This window comes from Castor canadensis, chromosome 5, assembly GCF_047511655.1.
Source record: "Castor canadensis chromosome 5, mCasCan1.hap1v2, whole genome shotgun sequence".
Classification (NCBI taxonomy): domain Eukaryota; kingdom Metazoa; phylum Chordata; class Mammalia; order Rodentia; family Castoridae; genus Castor; species Castor canadensis.
In genome coordinates, this window is record NC_133390.1 from 142,027,407 (window position 1) to 142,053,182 (window position 25,776).

At 35.0% G+C, this 25,776-nt stretch overlaps 1 protein-coding gene across 11 annotated transcripts in view; it reads right to left on the bottom strand.

Annotated features, from left to right (window-relative positions):
- The window catches only part of Macrod2 (mono-ADP ribosylhydrolase 2), a 2,131,419-nt gene that overhangs the window by 1,033,159 nt on the left and 1,072,484 nt on the right, over positions 1-25,776 (bottom strand). The window contains exon 7 of one of the 11 annotated variants that reach the window (XM_074074317.1): positions 5,865-6,175. The exons of the other annotated variants lie outside the window; for them this stretch is intronic. Coding sequence (XP_073930418.1) covers positions 6,096-6,175 — 80 coding nt within the window. The 3' untranslated portion in view covers positions 5,865-6,095. Of the gene's footprint in view, positions 1-5,864; positions 6,176-25,776 lie in introns of those variants that run through there. 11 annotated transcript variants of the gene reach the window in all.

Consider the following 25,776-nt stretch of genomic DNA (forward strand, 5'->3'; position numbering starts at 1 on the left):
CGAAGTGATGCATGGCCAGTGCATCTCTCACTAGATACAGAACGAAGCCACCTATATGAACTTTAGACAGTGGCATGTGCATAGAAAATGCACAGAATTTTCAGGTTTGGTGGCACAAGCCTGTTATCATAGCACCTGGGAGGCTGAGGTAGTAGAATCACAGGTTTGAAGCCAGCTAGGAGGGAGGGAGGAAGGAAGGAAAGGAGGAAGGAAAATTCACAGAATATTTAAACATTTGTCAACAGCCAAAATTGAAGCACTAAGACATGTTACCTACCATCATGCTTCCACAAGTTATTAAATTCCATACAGGCACGCTTTCTTTTTTTTTTTTTCATTTTTCTTTTATTATTCATATGTGCATACAAGGCTTGTTTCATTTCTCCCCCCTGCCCCTACCCCCTCCCTTACCACCCACTCCACTCCCTCCCTCTCCCCCCGCCTCAATACCCAGCAGAAACTATTTTGCCCTTATTTCTAATTTTGTTGTAGAGAGAGTATAAGCCATAATAGGAAGGAACAAGGGTTTTTGCTGGTTGAGATAAGGATAGCTATACAGGGCATTGATTCACATTGATTTCCTGTGCGTGGGTGTTACCTTCTAGGTTAATTCTTTTTGATCTCATCTTTTCTCTAGTACCTGTTCCCCTTTTCCTATTGGCCTCAGTTGCTTTTAAGGTATCTGCTTTAGTTTCTCTGCGTTAAGGGCAACAAATGCTAGCTAGTTTTTTAGGTGTCTTACCTATCCTCACCCCTCCCTTGTGTGCTCTCGCTTTTATCATGTGCTCATAGTCCAATCCACTTGTTGTGTTTGCCCTTGATCTAATGTCCACATATGAGGGAGAACATACGATTTTTGGTCTTTTGGGCCAGGCTAACCTCACTCAGAATGATGTTCTCCAATTCCATCCATTTACCAGCGAATGATAACATTTCGTTCTTCTTCATGGCTACATAAAATTCCATTGTGTATAGATACCACATTTTCTTAATCCATTCGTCAGTGCTGGGGCATCTTGGCTGTTTCCATAACTTGGCTATTGTGAATAGTGCCGCAATAAACATGGGTGTGCAGGTGCCTCTGGAGTGACAGTCTTTTGGGTATATCCCCAAGAGTGGTATTGCTGGATCAAATGGTAGATCGATGTCCAGCTTTTTAAGTAGCCTCCAAATTTTTTTCCAGAGTGGTTGTACCAGTCTACATTCCCACCAACAGTGTAAGAGGGTTCCTTTTTCCCCGCATCCTCACTAACACCTGTTGTTGGTGGTGTTGCTGATGATGGCTAGTCTAACAGGGGTGAGGTGGAATCTTAGCGTGGTTTTAATTTGCATTTCCTTTATTGCTAGAGATGGTGAGCATTTTTCCATGTGTTTTCTGGCCATTTGAATTTCTTCTTTTGAGAAAGTTCTGTTTAGTTCACATGCCCATTTCTTTATTGGTTCATTAGTTTTGGGAGAATTTAATTTTTTAAGTTCCCTGTATATTCTGGTTATCAGTCCTTTGTCTGATGTATAGTTGGCAAATATTTTCTCCCACTCTGTGGGTGTTCTCTTCAGTTTAGAGACCATTTCTTTTGATGAACAGAAGCTTTTTAGCTTTATGAGGTCCCATTTATCTATGCTATCTCTTAGTTGCTGTGCTGCTGGGGTTTCATTGAGAAAGTTCTTACCTATACCTACTAACTCCAGAGTATTTCCTACTCTTTCTTGTATCAACTTAAGAGTTTGGGGTCTGATATTAAGATCCTTGATCCATTTTGAGTTAATCTTGGTATAGGGTGATATACATGGATGTAGTTTCAGTTTTTTTTTTTTTTCATTTTTCTTTTATTATTCATATGTGCATACAAGGCTTGGTTCATTTCTCCCCCCTGCCCCCACCCCCTCCCTTACCACCCACTCCACCCCCTCCCGCTCCCCCCCTCAATACCCAGCAGAAACTATTTTGCCCTTATCTCTAATTTTGTTGTAGAGAGAGTATAAGCAATAATAGGAAGGAACAAGGGGTTTTGCTGGTTGAGATAAGGATAGCTATACAGGGCATTGACTCACATTGATTTCCTGTGCGTGGGTGTTACCTTCTAGGTTAATTCTTTTTGATCTAACCTTTTCTCTAGTTCCTGGTCCCCTTTTCCTATTGGCCTCAGTTGCTTTAAGGTATCTGCTTTAGTTTCTCTGCATTAAGGGCAACAAATGCTAGCTAGTTTTTTAGGTGTCTTACCTATCCTCACCCCTCCCTTGTGTGCTCTCGCTTTTATCATGTGCTCATAGTCCAATCCACTTGTTGTGTTTGCCCTTGATCTAATGTCCACATATGAGGGAGAACATACGATTTTTGGTCTTTTGGGCCAGGCTAACCTCACTCAGAATGATGTTCTCCAATTCCATCCATTTACCAGCGAATGATAACATTTCGTTCTTCTTCATGGCTGCATAAAATTCCATTGTGTATAGATACCACATTTTCTTAATCCATTCGTCAGTGCTGGGACATCTTGGCTGTTTCCATAACTTGGCTATTGTGAATAGTGCCGCAATAAACATGGATGTGCAGGTGCCTCTGGAGTAACAGTCTTTTGGGTATATCCCCAAGAGTGGTATTGCTGGATCAAATGGTAGATTGATGTCCATCTTTTTAAGTAGCCTCCAAATTTTTTTCCAGAGTGGTTGTACTAGTCTACATTCCCACCAACAGTGTAAAAGGGTTCCTTTTCCCCGCATCCTCGCCAACACCTGTTGTTGGTGGTGTTGCTGATGATGGCTATTCTAACAGGGGTGAGGTGGAATCTTAGTGTGGTTTTAATTTGCATTTCCTTTATTGCTAGAGATGGTGAGCATTTTTTCATGTGTTTTCTGGCCATTTGAATTTCTTCTTTTGAGAAAGTTCTGTTTAGTTCACATGCCCATTTCTTTATTGGTTCATTAGTTTTGGGAGAATTTAGTTTTTTAAGTTCCCTGTATATTCTGGTTATCAGTCCTTTGTCTGATGTATAATTGGCAAATATTTTCTCCCACTCTGTGGGTGTTCTCTTCAGTTTAGAGACCATTTCTTTTGATGAACAGAAGCTTTTTAGCTTTATGAGGTCCCATTTATCTATGCTATCTCTTAGTTGCTGTGCTGCTGGGGTTTCATTGAGAAAGTTCTTACCTATACCTACTAACTCCAGAGTATTTCCTACTCTTTCTTGTATCAACTTAAGAGTTTGGGGTCTGATATTAAGATCCTTGATCCATTTTGAGTTAATCTTGGTATAGGGTGATATACATGGATCTAGTTTCAGTTTTTTGCAGACTGCTAACCAGTTTTCCCAGCAGTTTTTGTTGAAGAGGCTGCTATTTCTCCATCGTATATTTTTAGCTCCTTTGTCAAAGATAAGTTGCTCATAGTTGTGTGGCTTCATATCTGGATCCTCTATTCTGTTCCACTGGTCTTCATGTCTGTTTTTGTGCCAGTACCATGCTGTTTTTATTGTTATTGCTTTGTAATATAGTTTGAAGTCAGGTATTGTGATACCTCCTGCATTGTTCTTTTGACTGAGTATTGCCTTGGCTATTCGTGGCCTCTTGTGTTTCCATATAAATTTCACAGTAGATTTTTCAATCTCTTTAATGAATGTCATTGGAATTTTGATGGGAATTGCATTAAACATGTAGATTACTTTGGGGAGTATCGACATTTTTACTATGTTGATTCTACCAATCCATGAGCATGGGAGATCTCTCCACTTTCTATAGTCTTCCTCAATCTCTTTCTTCAGAAGTGTATAGTTTTCCTTGTAGAGGTCTTTCACATCTTTTGTTAGGTTTACACCTAGGTATTTGATTTTTTTTGAGGCTATTGTAAATGGAATTGTTTTCATACATTCTTTTTCCGTTTGCTCATTGTTAGTGTATAGAAATGCTAATGATTTTTCTATGTTGATTTTATATCCTGCTACTTTGCTATAGCCATTGATGATGTCTAGAAGCTTCTGAGTAGAGTTTTTTGGGTCTTTAAGGTATAGGATCATGTCGTCTGCAAATAGGGATATTTTGACAGTTTCTTTACCTATTTGTATTCCTTTTATTCCTTCTTCTTGCCTAATTGCTCTGGCTAGGAATTCCAGTACTATGTTGAATAGGAGTGGAGATAGTGGGCATCCTTGTCTGGTTCCTGATTTTAGAGGGAACAGTTTTAATTTTTCTCCGTTAAGTATAATGCTGGCTGTAGGTTTGTCATATATAGCTTTTATAATGTTGAGGAACTTTCCTTCTATTCCTAGTTTTCTTAGAGCTTTTATCATGAAATGATGTTGGATCTTATCAAAGGCTTTTTCTGCATCTATTGAGATGATCAAGTGGTTTTTGTCTTTGCTTTGTAGTTTCAGTTTTTTGCAGACTGCTAACCAGTTTTCCCAGCAGTTTTTGTTGAAGAGGCTGCTATTTCTCCATCGTATATTTTTAGCTCCTTTGTCAAAGACAACTTGGTTATAGTTGTGTGGCTTCATATCTGGGTCCTCTGTTCTGTTCCACTGGTCTTCATGTCTGTTTTTGTGCCAGTACCATGCTGTTTTTATTGTTATTGCTTTGTAATATAGTTTGAAGTCAGGTATTGTGATACCTCCTGCATTGTTCTTTTGACTGAGTATCAGGCACTCTTTCTTTTTCTATTAATGTTTGCCAAATCATAAGGGATATAAGAACAATAGCAAAGCATTAGTTTTGTTTTAACCACTATTCTCTAATGCCTTCTGATAAGTCACTGGTAAAAAGAGCTTACTTTTTTTGAAGAACCCATAGAATTTGTTAACTCTGAATTCTCTCAAGCTGCATCTGGACACGAGTTACACAACTTTAGACATTGCCTATTGGCCTCTATTTGCTCATCTGTAGTTCTCTTGCTATTGCAACCAGCAAAAACCCCACATTCTATGATATTTAAAAAAAACTATTGTAAATAGTAAAACAATGAGGTTATTTTAGTCTATTGTTTCATCAAAACAGAAAATGGAAACGAGGAAGTAAAAACATAGGCAGTTCCAATTATCTCTTTCAATAGAGTAAAAGTGTCATAAATCAGAGAGAGTTAGAAACAACAGTCCCAGAAAGCATTAAATCAGATAGAGATTTAGTATAGATGGAGTATAGACAATTTGACTCTTTGTCATGATCTCATTTTCAGTTTCAAAAAAGTGATGAGAAAGATATGCTGCATGTTTAAGAAACCATGACTCATAAAGAATGATATGTTATTGTAAGGTTTGGAAAATGGAAATTAAAGATCCACAACTCTTGAGGCTTTTCTGATATCCTCTTGCAAACCCACTTTTAGCTAAATTAAAAGAGCTCAACAACAAATGGAAGGGTTTTTTTCAGCTACCAACTGGTAACATGTAAGTTCTGCTTTCTAAAACTAAATTACTTTTTGAAAACTAGAATTACATCTTTTTTATGACTTGCTAAGAAAATATCCAAATGTTTAAACATAATTCATTTCATATGTGTGTTTGTTTTTAATGTCATAAAGCAGAGAGTAGGTTAAGAGTGTAGAGGTCGGGAGGTAAATTGTTCATATTTTATGGTTTCATGAAATGCCAGTATGAGAATACAAACCCCAGGAAAGGTTTCAGGCTGTAACATTTATTTAAAAACAAAACTCAAAAAACTTTAAATGTTTCCATTCATAAAACAATCTACATATATTCATGTATATGAGTTTGTTTACAAATATGTGACATCATATGTTATATAAATGGAAAGAGTATATTAGGTGATATACATATGTGTATGTATGTATCATGTGATATTTAATACATATACTTTCTAAAACATAATACATTTCATATAAATTTCATCAATGATTAAATGTTCAAGGCTATTACTAAATCAAATATTCACTCACTGTAATATGTCAATTTATTTCACAAGGTATTTACTGAGCATCTAGCATGTATGTGGGTGTGCTTTGTGACAGAGATGCAGATGTCAAGGGAGCAAGATGAGTTCTCTCAAGGGCAACACAATCCAGAAGACATGCAAGCAAATGAAACTCAAGAACCACAATCTGGTGTGATGGCTGGAGCCATCACCAGGCTGCTTCAGGCAAGAAGAGGCTCTCAAAGAAGGGTTGTTAGACTGACAATCCTTGCTGAACTCCACCATTCATAATTTCTTCTGAGGGTACTTCTGGATTGGACTGCAATAGCATGCCAAGAAAGCAAAACATGGTATGACTCTTCTTATTGTTAAAACAAAATCATCCCAGTATATGTTGCTTACTCATTTCATATCACTCTTGTTCCCTTACATAGACCAGAGATTCACTATCTATTTGAAGACCCAAAAAGCATATTGAGAAACTAATAATTCTCTTGTTGAGGCTTTTTTAAAGGCTAAAGTTTACATAACACATATGTGAAGTTTGTATATGAAAGTAGATGCTAGTAGGTTTAAGGCACAAAATTCAAATTCTGGAAAGAAAATAATAAATCCAATGACTTGACCCAATGAAGGCATTAACATTAAGAGATGTGTTTGGCAAGGTAGCTGCCTGCTTTAAAAGGTAAAATTATGGGATTTATCCACAGAAAGACTTGGGTTCAAATATCAGCAAAAGGTCTATTGTTGTAAAAACTTAGCTTATGTTCCTAAACCTGCCTAAGGCTGTTTCCTTACTTTAAAAATGGAACTAAATTATTTGTGAGTAATTAATGAGATGGTACGTACTGAATAGGCAAATACCTTTCTGTCCTTGTTGAGTTTGAGGTTGTCTCTAGGTCTAGAAGTTTAGAAGCAAACTATCAAGAAGCTTGCTGAATTATGTACTGACTTGAGGAGAATAAGATTTTCTTGATGATTAGATATCCATTATGGCATTATTTCTGCTTCTGTCATTGTTAGGGCTTTAACAGTACAATGAGCAAAAATATTCCCAAACTCCTAAACCTTTATTCCCCCCTTCATTTTGAAATCAGCACCTCAATATCCTATGGAAACTACCCTTTCCCTACTGTTAGGTCACATGTGTGGGATATAGTGGATTCAATCCCTTCCTCACTGGATGGACACTATTCCCCTTGCTAGAAAAGCTATTTCAGGAATCACACAAGCAGAGGCAATGATAAGTAATGGGACTTTACTCAGAATGATGGAAGTAGGATTTGAACCTGAGAGACCTAAGGCTAGAGTTGCCACAGTAATCTTGCTTCCACCATGAGAGAATGACCATTCACACAAATGGACTGAAGACAAGCAGGAGAATCTGAGGTACAGAGAAAAACCATGCTCTGGATATAGCTTTTGAGTCCCTTTAGATACAGCTGCACCTACAACTTCCAGTTAGGTAGAAATAAATTCCCTTTCTAGATTGAGTTCTGTTTCCTGTCACTGGAATCTTTAAAAACTTATATAACACAAATACTTGTTGATGTCTTCTATTTACTTTAACAGTTTACGTTTTACCAATACTTTGTTTGCAGATAAATAGATGCTATGTTGGTACACATAGAAGAAAGGGAACAGTGTAGATACATCTTTGTTTAGGACTCTTTAAAAACAAACTATTCGTTTTCAGATGTAGAAATCAAAATGTAGCTTTAAATGACTCTATTTACTCACAAGAAGTTATTTTAATGGCTAATATCTATTTACTGGAATTGCTTTTTAAAGCAATTATGCTATATAAGGTTAATGGGCTAAATCCCATATTCAAGGTGGAGGCTACAATTGTACGAAATTAGAGCATATTAGCAGGAAAATAAAAAGCCCAATACTACAGGTAAGGAAAGCACCCACTGGAATCAATGTAGGCAAATGACTACTGAGGTCCAAAAGTACTCAGACTCTTCTACGCAATTTTGGAAAGAAGTTAAGCCACTCTGATGGCCTACTGAATTCACAAACACTTGGTTATTCAAACACAAAAGGCTTTTTGGAGTTTTTTGCGGGGAGAGGGTGAGGATTTAAGACAGGGCTTAGCTATGTAGCCCAGGCTGGCCTGGAACTCACAATTATCCTGTCTCTACCTCCTGAGTCTGGCATTAGAGACATGCACTACCACACCTGCTCAAACACAATAGTCTTCTTCTACTACATTTGGTTTGCTTCCATTCCTGTTATTATGAACAAGGAAATCTCCCTTTTCACATATGTGAAGGTTGGTCTACAGTAGTGTTCAAGTATGTTTGACTGTGATCCTCAAAAAACTGAAACATTTTTAAGTAGTGCATATTCACGTACATATTTCTAGAAGAACATTTTACAAAACCATTATTATTTTTACAATACAGAATACACTGTGATACTTTCTAAATGTTTATATTCTAACTCAACTAAAAGTTGCTTTCATGACTAACATGTCAGACCCCAAAGTTGAAAGTAATGAGAGATACGGTAGTATATATCTTGAAGGGAATTTCTTTCTTAAAATATTGATGTCTTTAAATTTTCAGACATTATCAAACTATATTCTAAACCTTTACACTAATGAATCTCTCCCCAATGGAATGAAAACACCTTTACATTCACCTTTGCCATTATTTTGTAGAGCTAGGATTTTTAGGTGAACTGATATCTTTTGCCCTTGATTCACATTTCTTTTCTTATTGATGAGGCTGAACAGTTTTCCTGTGCTTAGGAGTTTTCAGGTTATTTCTTTTATTATTTATCTAGACCTGTTCTTCATCTGTTTTCCTATTGCTTGTCTCTTTTATTGATTTTTTTCGGTTTGCTCTTTCTGCATTTTCAATGTAAACACCTGTTCATGCATTGCAAATACTTTCTGCCTTTTTGTGGCTTAACTTTTCATTTTGTTCATGATTTACTTTATGACTTAGGCTTTTTGTTTATGTTTCCAACCTTTGTTGTTTTGCTATTTTTAGTGAGACTCTTTATTGTTTACTGGGAAACATCCTAACTGACTCAACTGTTAATAAACACAAGTTCCTTGAATGAGAAAATAATTGAATAAATAAATGAAGTGGTTTTAGCAGGAAAAAAGCAAATATTGGAAAGAACTTACATTAAATAATTGATATCTTAATACAATGTTGACTAGACCTAGAAAATCTATATATTTAAAGGTTATAAATTACTCTGCTCAAAGCTAGAACTCCAAGTTAATCATTCATATTCTAAAATATATTTAAATATGAATGGAATGAAAAAAATAGCCTTATACTTAAAAATCTGCAGAGTTGGGGATTCCTTGATGATGCTATGTATATAAATAGCTTCCAACCACTACAACTTAAATTTCACTGTGAAGCAAAATGTTTCATTGCCATCAATTACTCCAGAACATTTATTTACTTATTTTACATGAATCACATAAGCTATAATTTTTATACTGTTTCACATTAAAAATGGAGAGGAATGTGGCCTTGCATTCTATAATAGCATGTTGACCTCCACGACTTCAAATAAATAAAAAATAGAAAGAGGTTAATGGTATAGCTCAGTCGTAGAGCACTTACCTAGCATGAGGCCCTGGATTTTATCCTCAGCAATACAAAAGAAGTCAATAAATAAAACAAAAAATGAAAAAGGAAGAGCCTGCACCTGAATAAACTAAACTTTGTCTGGATTCATAAAGGTGATGGAATCATTTCAGCAGGTAAAATACCTTATTTCCACAAGGCAAAGGAAAGGTCTCAGTCTCCAAGCATGCAGACTATAAGTTGTAAAAATAGAGCAAAAAACCCAAATGCATCCACTTCACTATCTCTTTTAGAACACTGTGCACATTTTTAATTCAATCACTTTTATCAATTTACAATACATGCATGCACAGGTAAAAGATTACTATCAGAAAATATGTTCTATCAGTTCATTTACAATGCAAAAAGTAATAGCAATATCTCAGACATCAAACCCTCACATTTTAAAGGGAAAAGAAAAATCTGATATGGGCAAAGCAAGGTAATAGGTTACTTTTTTCTCATGTTACCTGTGGAGAATCTTTTTTTGTAGGTCTTTTTTTCTGCTTTTTTTCTTCTCCCTCAAAGGATGTAATCAAATAGCATTGTCAGAGGACTGAGGGAAAGTCAGTTCCCATTTTATGGCTTCCTATCTATATTTTAAGTGGGACTAGATATGTCAGCAATAATTCTGGAGTTCACACCATCCCAAATAATTAATCAGCATTTACTACCACAGGACTCTGATCTGTAGAAGTTTCCAGGTAGATCAACTCTTTGGAGGGGGTTTGCTTTTATTACTTGTAACAGTGACATATCTACAAAGCAAAGGCATGAAAACCTACCCAACACTTACTTCTCTCTTCTTCAAGTGAACTTTTAGAAAGCCATCCATTGAATGATGGATTTGCACTCACAAGGATAACTTTCTGCATGTGTGGTATTCTCGGCTAGCCAATTATGCTATGTGGTCTGTCAGCTGTGCTTAATTGGATAGGGTTTTTCTCCTGTTGGACATCTTATGAATGACATGGAGTTTGAGTCCTCCTAAAAAGAATGCTGGAAGGCTGGACATGGTGTAATCAAAAGCACTCAGGATGCTGAAACAGGAGGATCATGAATTGGAGGCACCATTAAATAATAGCATATGTGTTACTCTGTCTGGGTACTATAACAAAAAACCATAGACTGAATGATTTAATGACAAGTACTTATTCTTTATGATTCTGAAGACAGGAAGTACAAGATCAAGTTGCCATCAGATTCAGTTCTTGGTAAGGCCTGCCTACTTGGCTATAAAGTCACCTTGTCATTGTGTGCTCACATAGCCTTTGCTTGGTAGATATGGTAAAGGGAGAGATAACTCTTTCTCTTTTCCTCTTCTTACAAGAGCACTAATGCCATCATGGGACTACTAGCCTGGTAACCCATCTATACCTACTGTTACTTCTCTAAGGCCCCAACTGGAAATATAATCACATTGGCAGTTACAGCTTCAAAATATGAAAACATACAACAGTCCATAACAGCATGTAATATTGTCAATTTATATAACATTTTTTCCTCTAGTCTATATTCTTGGCTTCTAAGCACCAAATTGGAATCTTCAATGTATCCATGGATGTCACACAGTTTTAAGTATTCCAGTCAGTGTAATTCTCTATAGGAGAAATTCTCCTGAAGATGGCAGCCTTTCACTTCTTAGGGTCATGCTTAGGGTCATGGTGTTCCCTCTCTAGAACACTCTGCTTCCTCTTCCAAGTGAAAAACATTTCTACCCACACATAGATCTCAGATCTCTGTTTAGATATCACCTCCTTAGGCACAGCTCCTCTGTGTTCCAATGGGTCCTGTTCTACTGCCATTGTATTTCCCTTAATTTGAACATTGGCTTAATTGTTAATCTAAACTTAAACTAGTACACCAAGAATCAGATTTCTTTATCTACCACAAGCTATATGCAGAGCCCTAAGCATGGAGCCCAACATAGTGTTAGACTTCAAAGAGTGAATAACTACATGCAAAGGTGAGTCATGGCATAGATATCCAAAAAGGGATTAAATATGCCTGGAGCAGTCTGAGGTCAAACCTGGAGGATACTTTGGATTTTTCAGAGGACTTAGAATCCTAAAGGGTCAGTCTTCCAGATCAGAATGAAACATAGAACAAAAGAGATAGAGAAATAAAAGGAACACAATTGGGAAGAGAGAATTTAAAGAACCACCTTCAAAGTAAAAAGGCTTGGAAACATCAAGGAGTCCCATCCTTCCTTTATAGCTTCACTCAAGACCCACTACAAAATTTATAGGACCTATTATAAAATGAAAATATGGGGCCTCATGTTCAAAAGCCATTATGAATTTCAAAATGGAAGGATCAGACAATTAAAATAAATGTTTACTATTGTTTCCTCCTAAGTATTGGACTTCTGTGATTCCACTGGGCCATGAACCAGATGCACTCCTCTCCATGCCTATGTCCCAGAATCATTCTGGTTCTACTGCACAAATGATGTTTGAATTCATTTGGTAGCTGTTTCTCAAGTATTAAGAAACCTTGGAGTTCAAAATTTTAGAAAATAATATGTCACAACTTCTAGTGTAACAATTGCCAAATGCCAGTGTGTAAATTTTCATAATTCACACTCTCCCACAAAGATTTCTTCTTGGTACTGAAATGTCCATTCCTGAGCTTACCTTAGGAATCACCTATGTGTTTGTAGACAGAAATCAAGTATAAACAGTTTTGGTCTTTCTCTAACTTACCATGGCAGCTGACACTTCATTGAAAACAATACCATCAAAGCACTAACCTGAACTTTCAACAAAACATGACTATATATTTCACTTTTGCTGCATAAGTTGATTTTTCCTCCATTTCAAACAAAGATACTGAGATCAACTCAATCTTATTCCTCTAGTGAATTGTATTGCTCAATTATGACATTTTATTTGGACAACACTCTCCTTGCACCTTGCATTAATCTGTGTTAACAACTACTGGGACATTTTGGAAATAATTGATTTTTCACATCTGAAAGACATTTGTTATGCTATATTAATGGCAATAAAGTGGAAGAAACACATCAAAAAAATGAAACTAAATGCCAAGACAAATGTTATATTTTGGCAATATTCTCACAAAATAGCTGACAGCTGTTTGTACAAGTACTACATGTTATATGAAGATACTTATCTTTTTCTATTATCATATATGCTTTATGACATACAGGAAAAACATGACGATTCACGATACCACACTTTGGGCAATGGCAAAACCAAATTTTGTATATCGTTTTTCCACATCGATGTAAAGTTTGGAATACAGTCTCCAAATCAAGGTGATTTTTGGCATACATTTGAGTTTCTCAAAAGCAAATGAATACTTTAAGAAATTAGCCAGAGAATTGTGGTTAATATTGTTAAATAGTTATTGGATCCCAAGAGAAAAATGAACTTATACAATAAATTCTTATTGGTCACTTATGAATTGCATGTACAAAATCCATTTGGGAAAGAGAACACAGACACCTTCTCTACTGCTTAATATCTCCAGGATGCTCCAGGGAGACTAGTGATTGTTCTTTGAGGAGGGGTTGAAAGCTGGAAATCAAATTAGACTTTCTAGCACTCAGGGAGAGAGGAATCTGTAAGCTTCTGCTCCTGGCAACCTCCCGTATGAGTTAAAGTACAGAGAAAGTGATTGATTTGGCATAGCTGTGTCTGTATCAAGAGCTAATGAAAATTCATTTTGACCTATACAATACTAACTAGTAACTAAATGTTCAACAAACAGATTTGAGCAGTTGACTGTACTTGACAAATCTGTGATTGGATGCTTTTTTATTTCATTTTTTCAAGTGCTAGGTATTAAACTGAGGGCCTTGTACATGCTAGGCAAGTGCTCTATGACTGAGCTATGCCCTCAGGAATGAATGTTCTTAAAGAAGCCCAAGTAGTAAGTACCTGGATTTAAGCTTTTGATGACTGTTGAGAGAAGGCAAAGAAGCCTTTATGTAAGAGTAGCTTCTGTCCTCAATTTCTGCATCTGTTAAAAGAAATAACTTCTTCTTATAATGTAAAGCACTGGACCAGTGTCTAATGCACACTGAATACCATGTAAATTTCCTGTTGCTCCTTAACCCCAGTACAAAAAGGAGTTCCATGGGCAAATATAGATGGAGAAATAATCTATTCTGTCTCCTCCCCTAGAAGTTTATAACTCACACTACAATCTTAAAGGTTCAGAGATTAGGAAAGTAAAGCTTTCTTTCAGAAAGAAGCTGAATTTTTAAATCTAGCATTCTTCAAAGATATTGAAGCATCTTTTTACAACGACTAAATAATAATCTCAAAAGTTTAAACATGTTTATTAATCTATCAAAACAAACCTTAAAAGTTATTGCAAGTTTTCATAATTAACAAGCCTTATCTATGAGCTGAGTGGCTGTCTGATCAAAAACAGATCAAAGAAAAAAAATAGTGAAGGAGAAAAACTAAACAAGCAAAAAAGCCCACTGCACTGATAAAGTGGAAATAATAAATCATTAGGAAGAACTGTAAGAAAGCAAGAAATGAGGAAAAGTAAAACATGGAAGAGTTTTTATTTTTCTTATTTTGGAGATTGAGCCCAAAGTTCACGCATGCTAGTCAAGCACCAGTGAGCGCCTTTTGTTTGTATTTTTTGCTTCTGAGGCAGGTTCCTGCTAACTTTGCCTGGTCCAGTTTTAACCTGCAATCTTCCTGTCTCTGCCTACAGAATAGCTGGGATTATAGGGGTGTACTATCACACTTGGCACAGACTTTTTAAAGGACAAGGAAAAGCACCCACGTCTACCAATCATATGGGATTTCAGATGATATCATTAAGAAGTAGTCACGGTACCTCTGAACCCATCCTGTAAGAATCCAGTAAGAGTACATAACCTCCTATTAAGATGTCCACATATACCAAAGACCCTTTCTCTTAATAAGTTACCACTTTTTAAAGTTCAATCACAAAAAAGTAAAATCAATAATCTTTGATGTGATGGTTATTTGGTGAAATTAGTGGGATTTTATTTTCCTTTTGTGTTTATAAATGAATATTATTTATGTGCCAGGGTGGAATATGGTTTATTATGTAAAAGAAGCTTCTAGTTTGTACTTAGTATCTCACATGTAAGCACAAATTATATATTAAATCATCTAAGCTTCATTATATCAAACTGAATCCAAGTAGTCATTTATTTAGAGGCTAATGCCATTAGAATGTGTTGAACCTAATGCTGTTAACACTCCTGTTACACTTCATAATTCCTCAGAGAGAGAGGGTAGTCCAGCTTAAACTCATTTAAAGCTCTGTATTCATGTTAATATTTTTAATACAAAAATATCGATTTTGTTAATCTTAAAGATATGTTTACTTATGAAGTAGATCCCTCCAAGACAATTCTATAGACTGTACTATAGAATTATAATATATATTTTTTCTCCCAATGTGAAAATTTCTATAAATCTACAGCTATTGTTCTGAGAAAAGAACCAGATTATTAAAACAACTTGAAGTTGGATTTTGGCAATATTGTTTAAACTGAAAGTTTCCCATATTATCAGAAGAATAAGTTTATGACCTTAATTCAGTTTAATAATATTTTTTTAATTATTTCTTTCATAGTAAATGAAGGAAACCTAAGAGGCTTTACAAGGCCAGTTTGTATTTACAAAAATATAGAGCTAATTATTAATTAATTAGACTTAAAAATGTGTGTAATTGCATGCAATTCCTTACCAGTCCCTACATAAATCTTTAACATACATCACTTGAAGTCTTAGTCTTATTTGTTCTAAGATTGATTAAATAAAAACCTACTATCAAAAGTTGTAATCTACATCTATAGTTCTACAAATGTATCAAATACCTTCAATGGATAACCAAAACATACCTGCTCAGTTTGTGTATCGGTGAAGAAAAAAATTAAATGAACATTTTTATATTTAAGCTTATTAGGGGGAGAAAAGAAACAGCAATATAATTTGTTTTCAGATAATTTTATTGTAAATATAAAACCACCCCATGCCTACACAATGACTTCATTCCGAAGTCTTAGAAATATGATATTTGTTCCCAGCTTAAGTATTTATCAATCACTTACAAAGAACTCAGTATTTAAAAATACATAAATACAATGGTGAAGCACTGAATTGACACTTATGATAAAATGCATTTGATCAGGACTTAATAAAGCCCGGTGTATAGTACTAGTGAATAATGCATTGCCAGATAAAGTTGGACACAAAGCAAATGCAGTGTCAAAGCTAATCTGGCTAGGCATTATTCAGCCATATTACTTTCTTTATTACTAGATTAAAAAATGCATATTGTATTTCAGCAGCTTTTTCATTATTTCAACACACACATAACTGCTTTTTGGAAAAGACCACCTAATTTCAAAAAGAACTACTGTAGTGCAGTAGAAAACCACAGAGAAGCAGCAATGAGTCTCTTAGTGACATGGATTCCCATTATTGCAGCTAAAAATGTGGTTTGATTTAAAGCATTATGTTTTCAGGAGCTGCTTTTCTAAAATGTCCATTATGTTTTTCTTTCCTTCAAAAAGTATTAACCCAGAAAACTGTTAAATAACAATGTTTCCTACACTCTTTTTAGAGAAATTTAGTTAAGGGAAAGAAAATCTTTTCTTTTTTTTAATCTTTATCTTAACTTTCCTTAGTCTGATAGCATTTTTTTTTAGTTTTTTTTTTTTTTTCAGGTTATTGGCTCTTCATTTTCTATTCACATTCCTGTCTTAGTTTGGGTTCTCACATTGCAGGATTTGGGACAAAGATGTGCAGTTAGATTTTGGGCGACAGAAACTCAAGCTAAATCAGGCAGGCAATGTGACAGGAAAGGGAAGTCAAACAATTCAGGGTGTGTTAACAAGCATTTATATTATAGACAACTGCAGCTTTATTGTACTTGGTGTCTCTGGGATCCAGTGTTATCTTTCCCAAGGAGGGAAGGAGTTGAAGCATTTACACCCATATGTTTAAGGATGCTGTAGTTGGGGTGGAGTGGGAGTAGTAAGAAGGGGGAATCAGCAATTACAGTTTGTTTCTGGATTGCTATGCTAACTCTAAACCAACCACGGTGGTCAGAGAAATCCTTAAGTCAAGAAATCGCACATGATAGAATGGGAAAGCCAGTCACTAATATGACAATAGTAAGGTCCAAAGGTATATAGGTAGAGGACAAAAAAAAAAAATCTCCTATGATCACAGTCTACTTCAATAGGCTTTGCATCCCTAGTTTCCAGTGATCTTTTGCCTCCAAAATTCACTGTCTCAGTGAGACTAAATTATTTCTTTGAATTCCCAAGGGCACCCATAGCTTTCCTGAATTTTCCCAGTCATCACCAAACACTGAAAAGCTCTTTCAGCCCCATCTATGGATATAATTCTGCCTCTTGTCTTCTTCCGCCAGAGGGATTTAATTCTTAAAATTATAGCTATCGGTAAATGTGTGTGAGCCGTAGTTATGTGACTCATAAATAGGCCGATTACAAGCAATTAGATTTGGAGTGTACCTTTTGCTCTTGCAAACAGTGAGGGAGGTAGATGAAAACACAGGGCTCTGCACAAACAATATTTCAGTATGTTGGGCTAGTTTCTTGAATATAAAAAAATTGATCTTTAGGAAGGTGGAGTGGCTCAAGTGGTAGAGCATCTGCCTAGCAAGCATGAAGCCCCTAGTTCAAATCTCAGTGTTGCCAAAAATAAAAAAGTTTTTCTTTCTAAAAAAAATTATCTTTGGGAAAGATAACATATTAAACAAGAATATCATGAATGCAAGGGGATAGCTTGCAACTAGTGTGTCACAGAAAGGAGCTAAGGGTTAGAATTTAGGGTTAAGAATACTAACCCTAAATCTATTTCTTAACCCTAAATCTATCACCATCACTAGTGAACAACTCATTCCTGCTATAAGGTTTATGGTAAATCATTGTACTTCTTGCACTAAGCCTAGTCAGATCAAACCCAACTATCTTGGATTCTCTTATGCTAGGCACCATGTAATCAAACTGAACTTTGAAATGGGTCAGTTTAAAAAAAACAAAAACCAGGAGATTTGAGTCAACTTGTGTCCACTTAATAAGTCCTCCCTGTTTTAACCTTACAAGGAAAGCAATTTTGAGACAACCAATCTACTTCCCCCCCACCCCCATTCCTACCTCTTTCAATTCTTTTTGGTCTGCAAAGCAAACCTCCTCAGATGTTTGGAACACTGATCCTATTTTATAGAATGAGGTGTTGCCCCATTGTAAAAGTCACAAAAGACAATTAGAACTTTAAACTAATTATGTTTTTTAAAATTGCTTTTCATACATAGGCAGATTTGCCTATCTGAAGTGAAATTGTACATATGTCTATCATATACTACTCCGATATCAGGTCAGTGTTTATCATGGAGAATTTATACACAAGTACCATCTCCTGATTCTCTCCTAGTTTTCATCACCAGTTTAAAAGATCAGACCATATGTGAATTTTTTTCTCTCAAAGGCTTTGGCATACAACATCTCAACTATTCCTCTGATAGTTGATTCCCAGTGGGCCTATCACAGGTAGTTGACACTGCTATTTCATATGGCTATGAAAATTTTCAACTATTTGCAGTTCATATCAAGGAAACTCCAATATCCTTAGGGCAAGAATTTCCCAGGACCAACATACATCTTGTTTCTCATCTTGTTTGTGAAATTTAGCAGTAAGCCTTCTTTACTTGAGCCCTTAAAGCTTTTCTAAATCTACCAATGCCTTTGAAAAAATGAGAAGTTACTAGCAGACTGTGGAATAAAAGAAGTTGGTGAACAGCTGAGAAGAATGCAGGCCCTTTAGCACAGCAGGTGTCAAAGGCAGAGAAGGTAGGGTAAAGGAGTTGATACCAAGGTCCCAAATAATGTTGGAAGGAGAGAGGCCAAAGGAAACCCTTTGCGTGGGGCCATGAGCATAAAATGCATTATTCTATATATGATATATTATAGACTATTCCAATAATTAGAATCAGACAAAAAGAAAGCATGCCATGCTGAGTTTATAGGATTAGCTACACCAAGGTCAAATCTCAGCCTTCAGCAGATTTTCTTTCCAGAACTTGGTACAAACAGTTCTGTTTAATTTTCTTAATTATACTTGGCAAGGCACTCATCAATTACTCATTTTCCCCTTTAAAACCTTTCTTCTGCCTAAATGGGAATAAAGACACCTTCTTATCCATTCATTGCTATAGCTAAAAATCTGGATGATATTTAACTAGAGTTAAAGTTGATAGGATCAATACGGGATAATATAGCTTGATTTGACAAGATTCAGGGGATTACACCTTGCAGTTTCTAGTTGGGACCAGTCTAAGTCAATATTCATAAAATGATAGGTCTGTGGAAGGCACCGCATCTTACTAAATTTACATGATTAGCTACCTCAACTAAATTACAAGTATGGTGCTTATTAATGTTTATGACAGTAACCATTGTCTACTCCAAAGAAAGAAAGTAAAAACAATTCATGCTGCTATTTCAACTGTGTGAATAGTTATTTAATGATGTATCTTTACTTTTTGTTCTTTGTTTTTGAGACAGGGTTTCACTATGTAGCCTAGGATGGCTTCAAACTTTCGATCCTTCTGCCTTGCCTCCCAAGGGCTGGGATTACTGACTAAAATAATTCACTTATTTTGATCTCACACAAGGAGTACATGAGTAAACACTTACTGAAAACAATACATATGAATAAAGATAGAAATATGTATAAGATAAATCCAAAGCTGTCCTTGACCCTTCTTCCCTAATCCCTCTGTCTTCCCAAGATGTTTCAGAATTGGCACTTTGGCATGAGCCCTTCCAGAACTGTGCTATGTGTGTAAATAGAAGTTGCACATGACTTAAGCCTTGTTTTTATTATGGTACAAAGTTACTGAGGTAATGAGTCCCAAGGTTATTATATCACTTATTATGACATTGTAAAATCAAAGATGTTAATAAAAAGTTAATTATTTCATCACCGTTCTCCAGGGCCAGTGCACCAATATAAGTGAGGTTCATTTTTTATTTGTATCCTCTTATATTTTCCTCCTTGTTCATAGATACACACATACACATATCCAGGGTTTAATGTTTTTTACAAATGTAAAGTAATGTATTTCTTAATAATTTACCCTATTTATAAAAAAAATACAAAATAGAAACATACCTACATACATATATTCTGTATATATTTAATATTTATATTAATATATATGTATTAGATATATATTTTAAATGAGTATTCTTCCAAGTCAACAGATAATGATCTAACTCATTGCTCTGAACAGTTTTATCATAAACCTTAGGATGGCGGTGCCATTATCTTACTGAAATATATTCAAATTATACCAGGTTATTGTCTTTATATACGAGACCCAAAAGAGGATCCTTTTTATCTCAATCCTTATATATTACAGCCTAATTTTGTAGGCTGTAAGTAAATTCTCCAAGAAGCTGATGGACACAAGCATTGTTTCATTTCATTAAATAATTTCTGATTACTTTGAAAATTTTAGAAACAATTCATATTTCTTCAAAAAAAAAGTATTAACAATGCCCATTTCCCTATACCCTGCCTATCACTGGATAAAATAAATATTTTTATTTTTCCTAAGCTATAGGATAAAAATATAACTTTAATGTTGTATTTACTTACATATGCCTGTATGAAAGAAAGTTTGAGTATATTTTTATATTTCTTGGCCATTTTGGATTTATTCCTCTGTGTATTACCTAGACAATATCCTACATTTATTCTCAGTAAGGCAAATTGTTGCCTTCCCCAGTCATGTTCTTTTCTCAATATTTCCTTAGTTGTTTGAGGCATTTAAAAATATGTCAATATTAACTTAAATAGTGCCAATAGATATACATTCTGCTATAGCTTAAATGTTTCCCTTCCAAAATTCATGTTGAACTGTAATCCCCATTGTGATGATATTAAGACATGGGATCTTATGGGAACTGATTAATTCATAATGGCTCTCCCTCCATAAAGTGCCTTATGAACAAGATGGAGGAAACTAGCTTAGACCAATTTGGCTTATCCATTCATTCTGCTTTGTGAGGACTTAGGGTTTGTACGCTCTGGAGGATATAGCAACAAGAAACCATCTTGTAAGCAAAAAGAGACTGTGTCCTTACCAGACACCAAACCTGCTGGCACAGTGACAAGCAAACTTCTATTGATTATAAATTAGTGTAATACCAGTCTGTGATATTTTGTCATGGCATCATGGATAGACTAATTTATATTCTCAATATATAAATATCTGCCTGCATGTAACTAAAGGATAACAGAAAAAAGATAGAAAGACGAATAAGTTAAGATCTGCTGATCAACTTCCTTTATAATTATACTATCAAAGAGTAATGATGTCTTTAGAAATATTTTCAATATTATTGAAATCCAAAGTCAGAAGAAGGAAATCTCTAGAAAAGAAATAGAGGAACAAGAACTGCTAGTCTTAAAAGGCTTACTATGTACCATATACCATACATTAGCTCTGTCAATAACCTATGAAGTAGACTAGTATTATAAAGCCAATATTATGGCTGATGAAATTGAATCTTATCAGAAGTGTTAAGCAACTTGCTCAAAGGTATCAACTGATATGTGGCACAGTAAGAAGTAAAACTTCACTCTCACTTCCCTCTATTTTACCCCCTTCATAGCAGTACAAGATATTATACTTGCTTGGTGTAAACTAAAGACTCATAGGAACAACCAGATTTTAGCGCACAGGCTAATCTATAGGCAAAAGTGTGAATAAGAATCATGAAGACTGAGCAGGAAGTGGTAGCAACACATGGCTGTAATTCCAGCTACTTGTGAGGTAGAAGCTAGAAGATGATGAATTCAAGGTCAGTCCAGACAAAACTAGCAAGACTCTCTCTCAAAAACAAAATAAAAACAAAAGGGCTGTGATCATAGGTCAAGTTGTAGAGCATTTACCTAGCAAGTACAAAAGCCCTGGGTTCAATCCCCAGTATTGCACCAAAAAAAAAAAAAAGGTCTGGATAAGTTTATATCCAAATGTAACCTGGTCAAAGTAACATTCTGAATATTTAAGGGTATACATTATTATCATCTAAAACCATCATTATCACTAGGAGTTAGGGGTCAGGGGAAGGGGAGACTCAGTTCACTTGATAAAGTCCCTTAGGTAATTCTGATACCCTCTTTCTTCCCAAAAGAGTTAATAATCACCACTCTTCTATAAGAGAGATGGAAAGGAATTTTATTCCAAACAAAATGCTTTTCATTAAACTTGGCAAAAGATATGTAAATATGGCATATTAATTTTTTCAAACAAGTTATAATTTACAACTAAGCTACTATAGGTAGTACTTTGTACAAATTTCAGGACATTTAGCATATTCTGCCTTGCAGTATGCTACTTTGATAATTTTCTTATTGATAGTCTCCTATACCAGTAGTTCTCAAATGTTAATATGCATCAGAATCATCTGGAGGACTTGTTAAGGGACAGATTTTTAAGGATTCTCCTTCTCTGTGAACCAAAACACAGTAAGTATCTGGGTGGATGTGTCTTGAGAATTTACTTGTTACGTTAGATGTGATGTTGATGCTAATGGTCTCAGAACTAGATGTTGCAAAGTATGCATTCCTTAAAGGGAAAATCACATTTGTGTGTGGGGTTGTGTGTGTTATTCACTTCTGGGTCCTGAAGAATCCAATATAATGTTCTGAATATATTTTTCACTCAATACATAGGAGTTTGTTTTGAATCATGTTAGTGTGGATTTTGCAAGATTTAATGCATTGAAAAGTGATGATACATTTGAACCAGGAATTAGCTAAAAGAATATTACATACCACTAAAATGAAACAACCAGTACTAATACAAGCAAACTATAATCTGTAGCACACATAAGAGGTTTTGGGGGAAAGAATTGGTCATTCATTTATTTCAACTTTAAGAGTAAATATGTTTATAATTTAATAATGAATAGCATTTATTTTTATTTATGATGTAGCAAGAATTGTGCCAAATATTTTTCAGGTGTTACATCATGTAATCATTAAAATTTAATCATTACAATGAAAAAAAGAGTAAATATGTTTAAATTCATTAAGGATCTGCTACCACATTTAGTATCTTAAATGCACATATTCACAAAAACATACCAGTTCCCTCTATGTTATCTTTCATGTCCTCTCCATGAGATAAATTTAATTATCTTTTTTGTTATTGAGTTGTAAGAGTCTATTCTAGATATAAGTCCCTATCAAGCATATTGTTTGTATATAATTGTTCCAACTCTGTGAACCAACTTTTCACTCTGTTGATTGTATACTTTGAAGCAGAAAAGTTTTTAATTTTGATAAAGTTCAATTTATTTACTTATTTCTCTTTTATTGCATATACTTTTATTTCATATTTATGATACCATTGCTTTAATCCAAGGTCATAAATTTGACATTATGTTTTCTTCTAATCTAGTTTTATGGTTTTCACTCTTACATTTGGGTATTTAATCCATTTTGAGTTGATTCTTGTGTATGATGTGAGAACTTCATTCTTTTCTTATGAATACTCAATTATCCCCCAGAACTTTTGTTGATAAGACTATTCTTACCCTAATAAATTTTTTTAGAACTCATGTTGGAAAGCATTGACCATAAGTATGAGGGTTTACTTGGAGTCTCTCAATTCTATTCAATTGACCTATATTTCTGTTCTCATGCTAATAACACACTATCTTAATTACTGCAAGTTTGAGATCAGGAAGTATATTCTATAACTTTGTTCTACATTGTCTTGGTTACTCTGTGTCCCTTGAATTTCCTTATGAATTTTAAGATTAGCTTGTAAATTTCTACAAAGCCAGCAGGATTTTGACAGGTATAGCATTCAATCTTTAGATCAATTTGAAGGGTAATGATTTTTTTTTATTTTTAAATATGGTATTCCAAGTTTGCCCTCGATGGCACAGACACCCTTGTTCAGGAACAGGTTCAAATTTAATTTTGTCTCAAAGATAATTCAAAGTTCTATTCCTAAGGAAGGACTGAAAGTATGTTTATATAATTACATATGAGATAACAGAGAAAACAGGAGAAAAAGGTCAGAAAATCCATAGCAATCTATAATCCAACCCTATAGAAATAGTCATGACTACCAGTTTGGCACACTTTTCTCTTCCCTTCTTCTGGATTAATCTGTTTTTGCTGTGGTAACAAACAAATTCCAAAATTCAGTGCTTTATAAAATAAAAATAGTGTAGGGATATAATGATCTCATGGCTAAGAAGAAAAGCAAGAATTCTTGTGGGAAACTTCTATGCTTCTTAAGATTTCTGCTTGGATGCAGTATTCATCATGCCTGTTCACATTCCATTGGCCAAAGTAAGTGATGTAGCAAAGGTTGTTTGTAAGGTTTTTACACAGCAACACAGCAAGTCATATGGCAATGGATGGGGAGATTATGTATGTATGCATACATATATATGTATATATGTGTATATATATGTATATACATACATACATATCCTTGCTATAGTTTGGACATGGTTTAAGTGTATTCCCCAAGGGTTAATGGAATCTCCTTAGTGTAGTGATATTGAGAGGTGTTATAGAAATGGGGGTGCTTGCCCTCAGAAGAGATTAATATAGTTTGTGTGGGACCCCTGTTACTCTGTATAGGAGAGCAGTTACAACAGAGTGAGCCTGACTCCTGAATCTCTTTATGGCTTCCTGTGTCATCATGTAATCTCTCCCTCTGACAGTGGCTTCCTCTATGATGTGTTCTGTCATGATGTAATTAGGAGAACAGGGACTTCACCACTGGTTGAATCAATGTGGTTGCTCAATATTGAACTTTCAGCCTCCAAAAGTGTGAGTTAAATAAACCTCTTTTCTGTACAAGTTACGCAGCCTCAGATATTTTACTGTAGTAATAAAAATTAAAAAACAGATTAATACAATGCCCTCACATGGAAGAAGGGAACAAGTGATAGGAAACAAAAAATGTAATCTTCTATGCCTTTCCTAGATGGATGTGGTATTTTGAATACTGAAGTCTGTTTCTTCAGGCTTCACATTTATTTAAAATTGTCTTAGAAACTCTTTTTTTCTTTTTGTCAGTACTTGAGTTTGAACTCAGGGCCTCACCACTTGAGCCACTCCACCAGCACTCAGAAACTCTCTCTTAACCTAGACACAAGGGATTATCTCTCTCCAAACTTGAGTAATTTTAAACCCAAAACACCTTTTTAAATGTGTATTTAAACTTAACATTAAATTCTAAGATCTTTTAAATCAACATAAGGAGCTATTTGTGTATATATTTAAATGTTCAAGTTTATAATGAAACTTGTAAAAAGGAAAATGATCAAATGTTATACCTTAAAAAGACAGCAAATTATTGACAAACCTAATCAAACCACTAATATGAGTGTCATTAAGTGTCACTGATTTGAATTAATGCCTTTTATTTTCCAATCTCATTTCAGGTTTGAGGTCACATGGACAAAACCAGAGGAAAGATAGAATACATGTGGGTTTTAAATCTGGTGGTCTAAGTCAGCTTCATCCCAGGGATGCAGGGGTGGTTCAACATACACAAATCTATAAATGTAATACAGCACATTAACAGAAGCAAAGACAAAAATCACTTGATCATCTCAATAGATGTAGAAAAAGCCTTTGATAAGATCCAACACCATTTCATGATAAAAGCTCTAAGAAATCTTGGAATAGAAGGAAAGTACCTCAACATTATAAAAACTATACATGACAAACCTACAGCCAACATCATACTTAATGGTGAAAAACTGAAACCATTTCCCCTAAAATCAGGAACAAGACAAGGATGCCCACTATCTCCACTCCTATAACAACATAGTACTGGAATTCCTAGCCAGAGCAATTAGGCAAGAAGAAGAAATAAAAGGAATACAAATATGTAAAGAAAGTGTCGAAATATCCCAATTTGCAGATGATATGATCCTATACCTGAAAGATCCAAAAAACTCTACCTAAAAATTCCTAGACACCATAAACAGCTACAGCAGGGTGGTAGGATACAAAATCAACTTACAAAAATCATTAGCTTCTCTATACACCAATAATGAACAAACTGAGAAAGAATATATGGAAACAATTCGATTTATAATAGCCACAAAAAAATTCAAATACCTAGGAGCAAACTTAACAAAGGATTGAATGACCTCCAGAAGGAGAACTACAAACCTCTAAAGGAAGAGATCAAGGAAGACTACTGGTTATACTACCAAAAGCAATCTACATTTTTACTGCAATTCCCATCAAAATCCCAATGACTTTCATCACAGAGA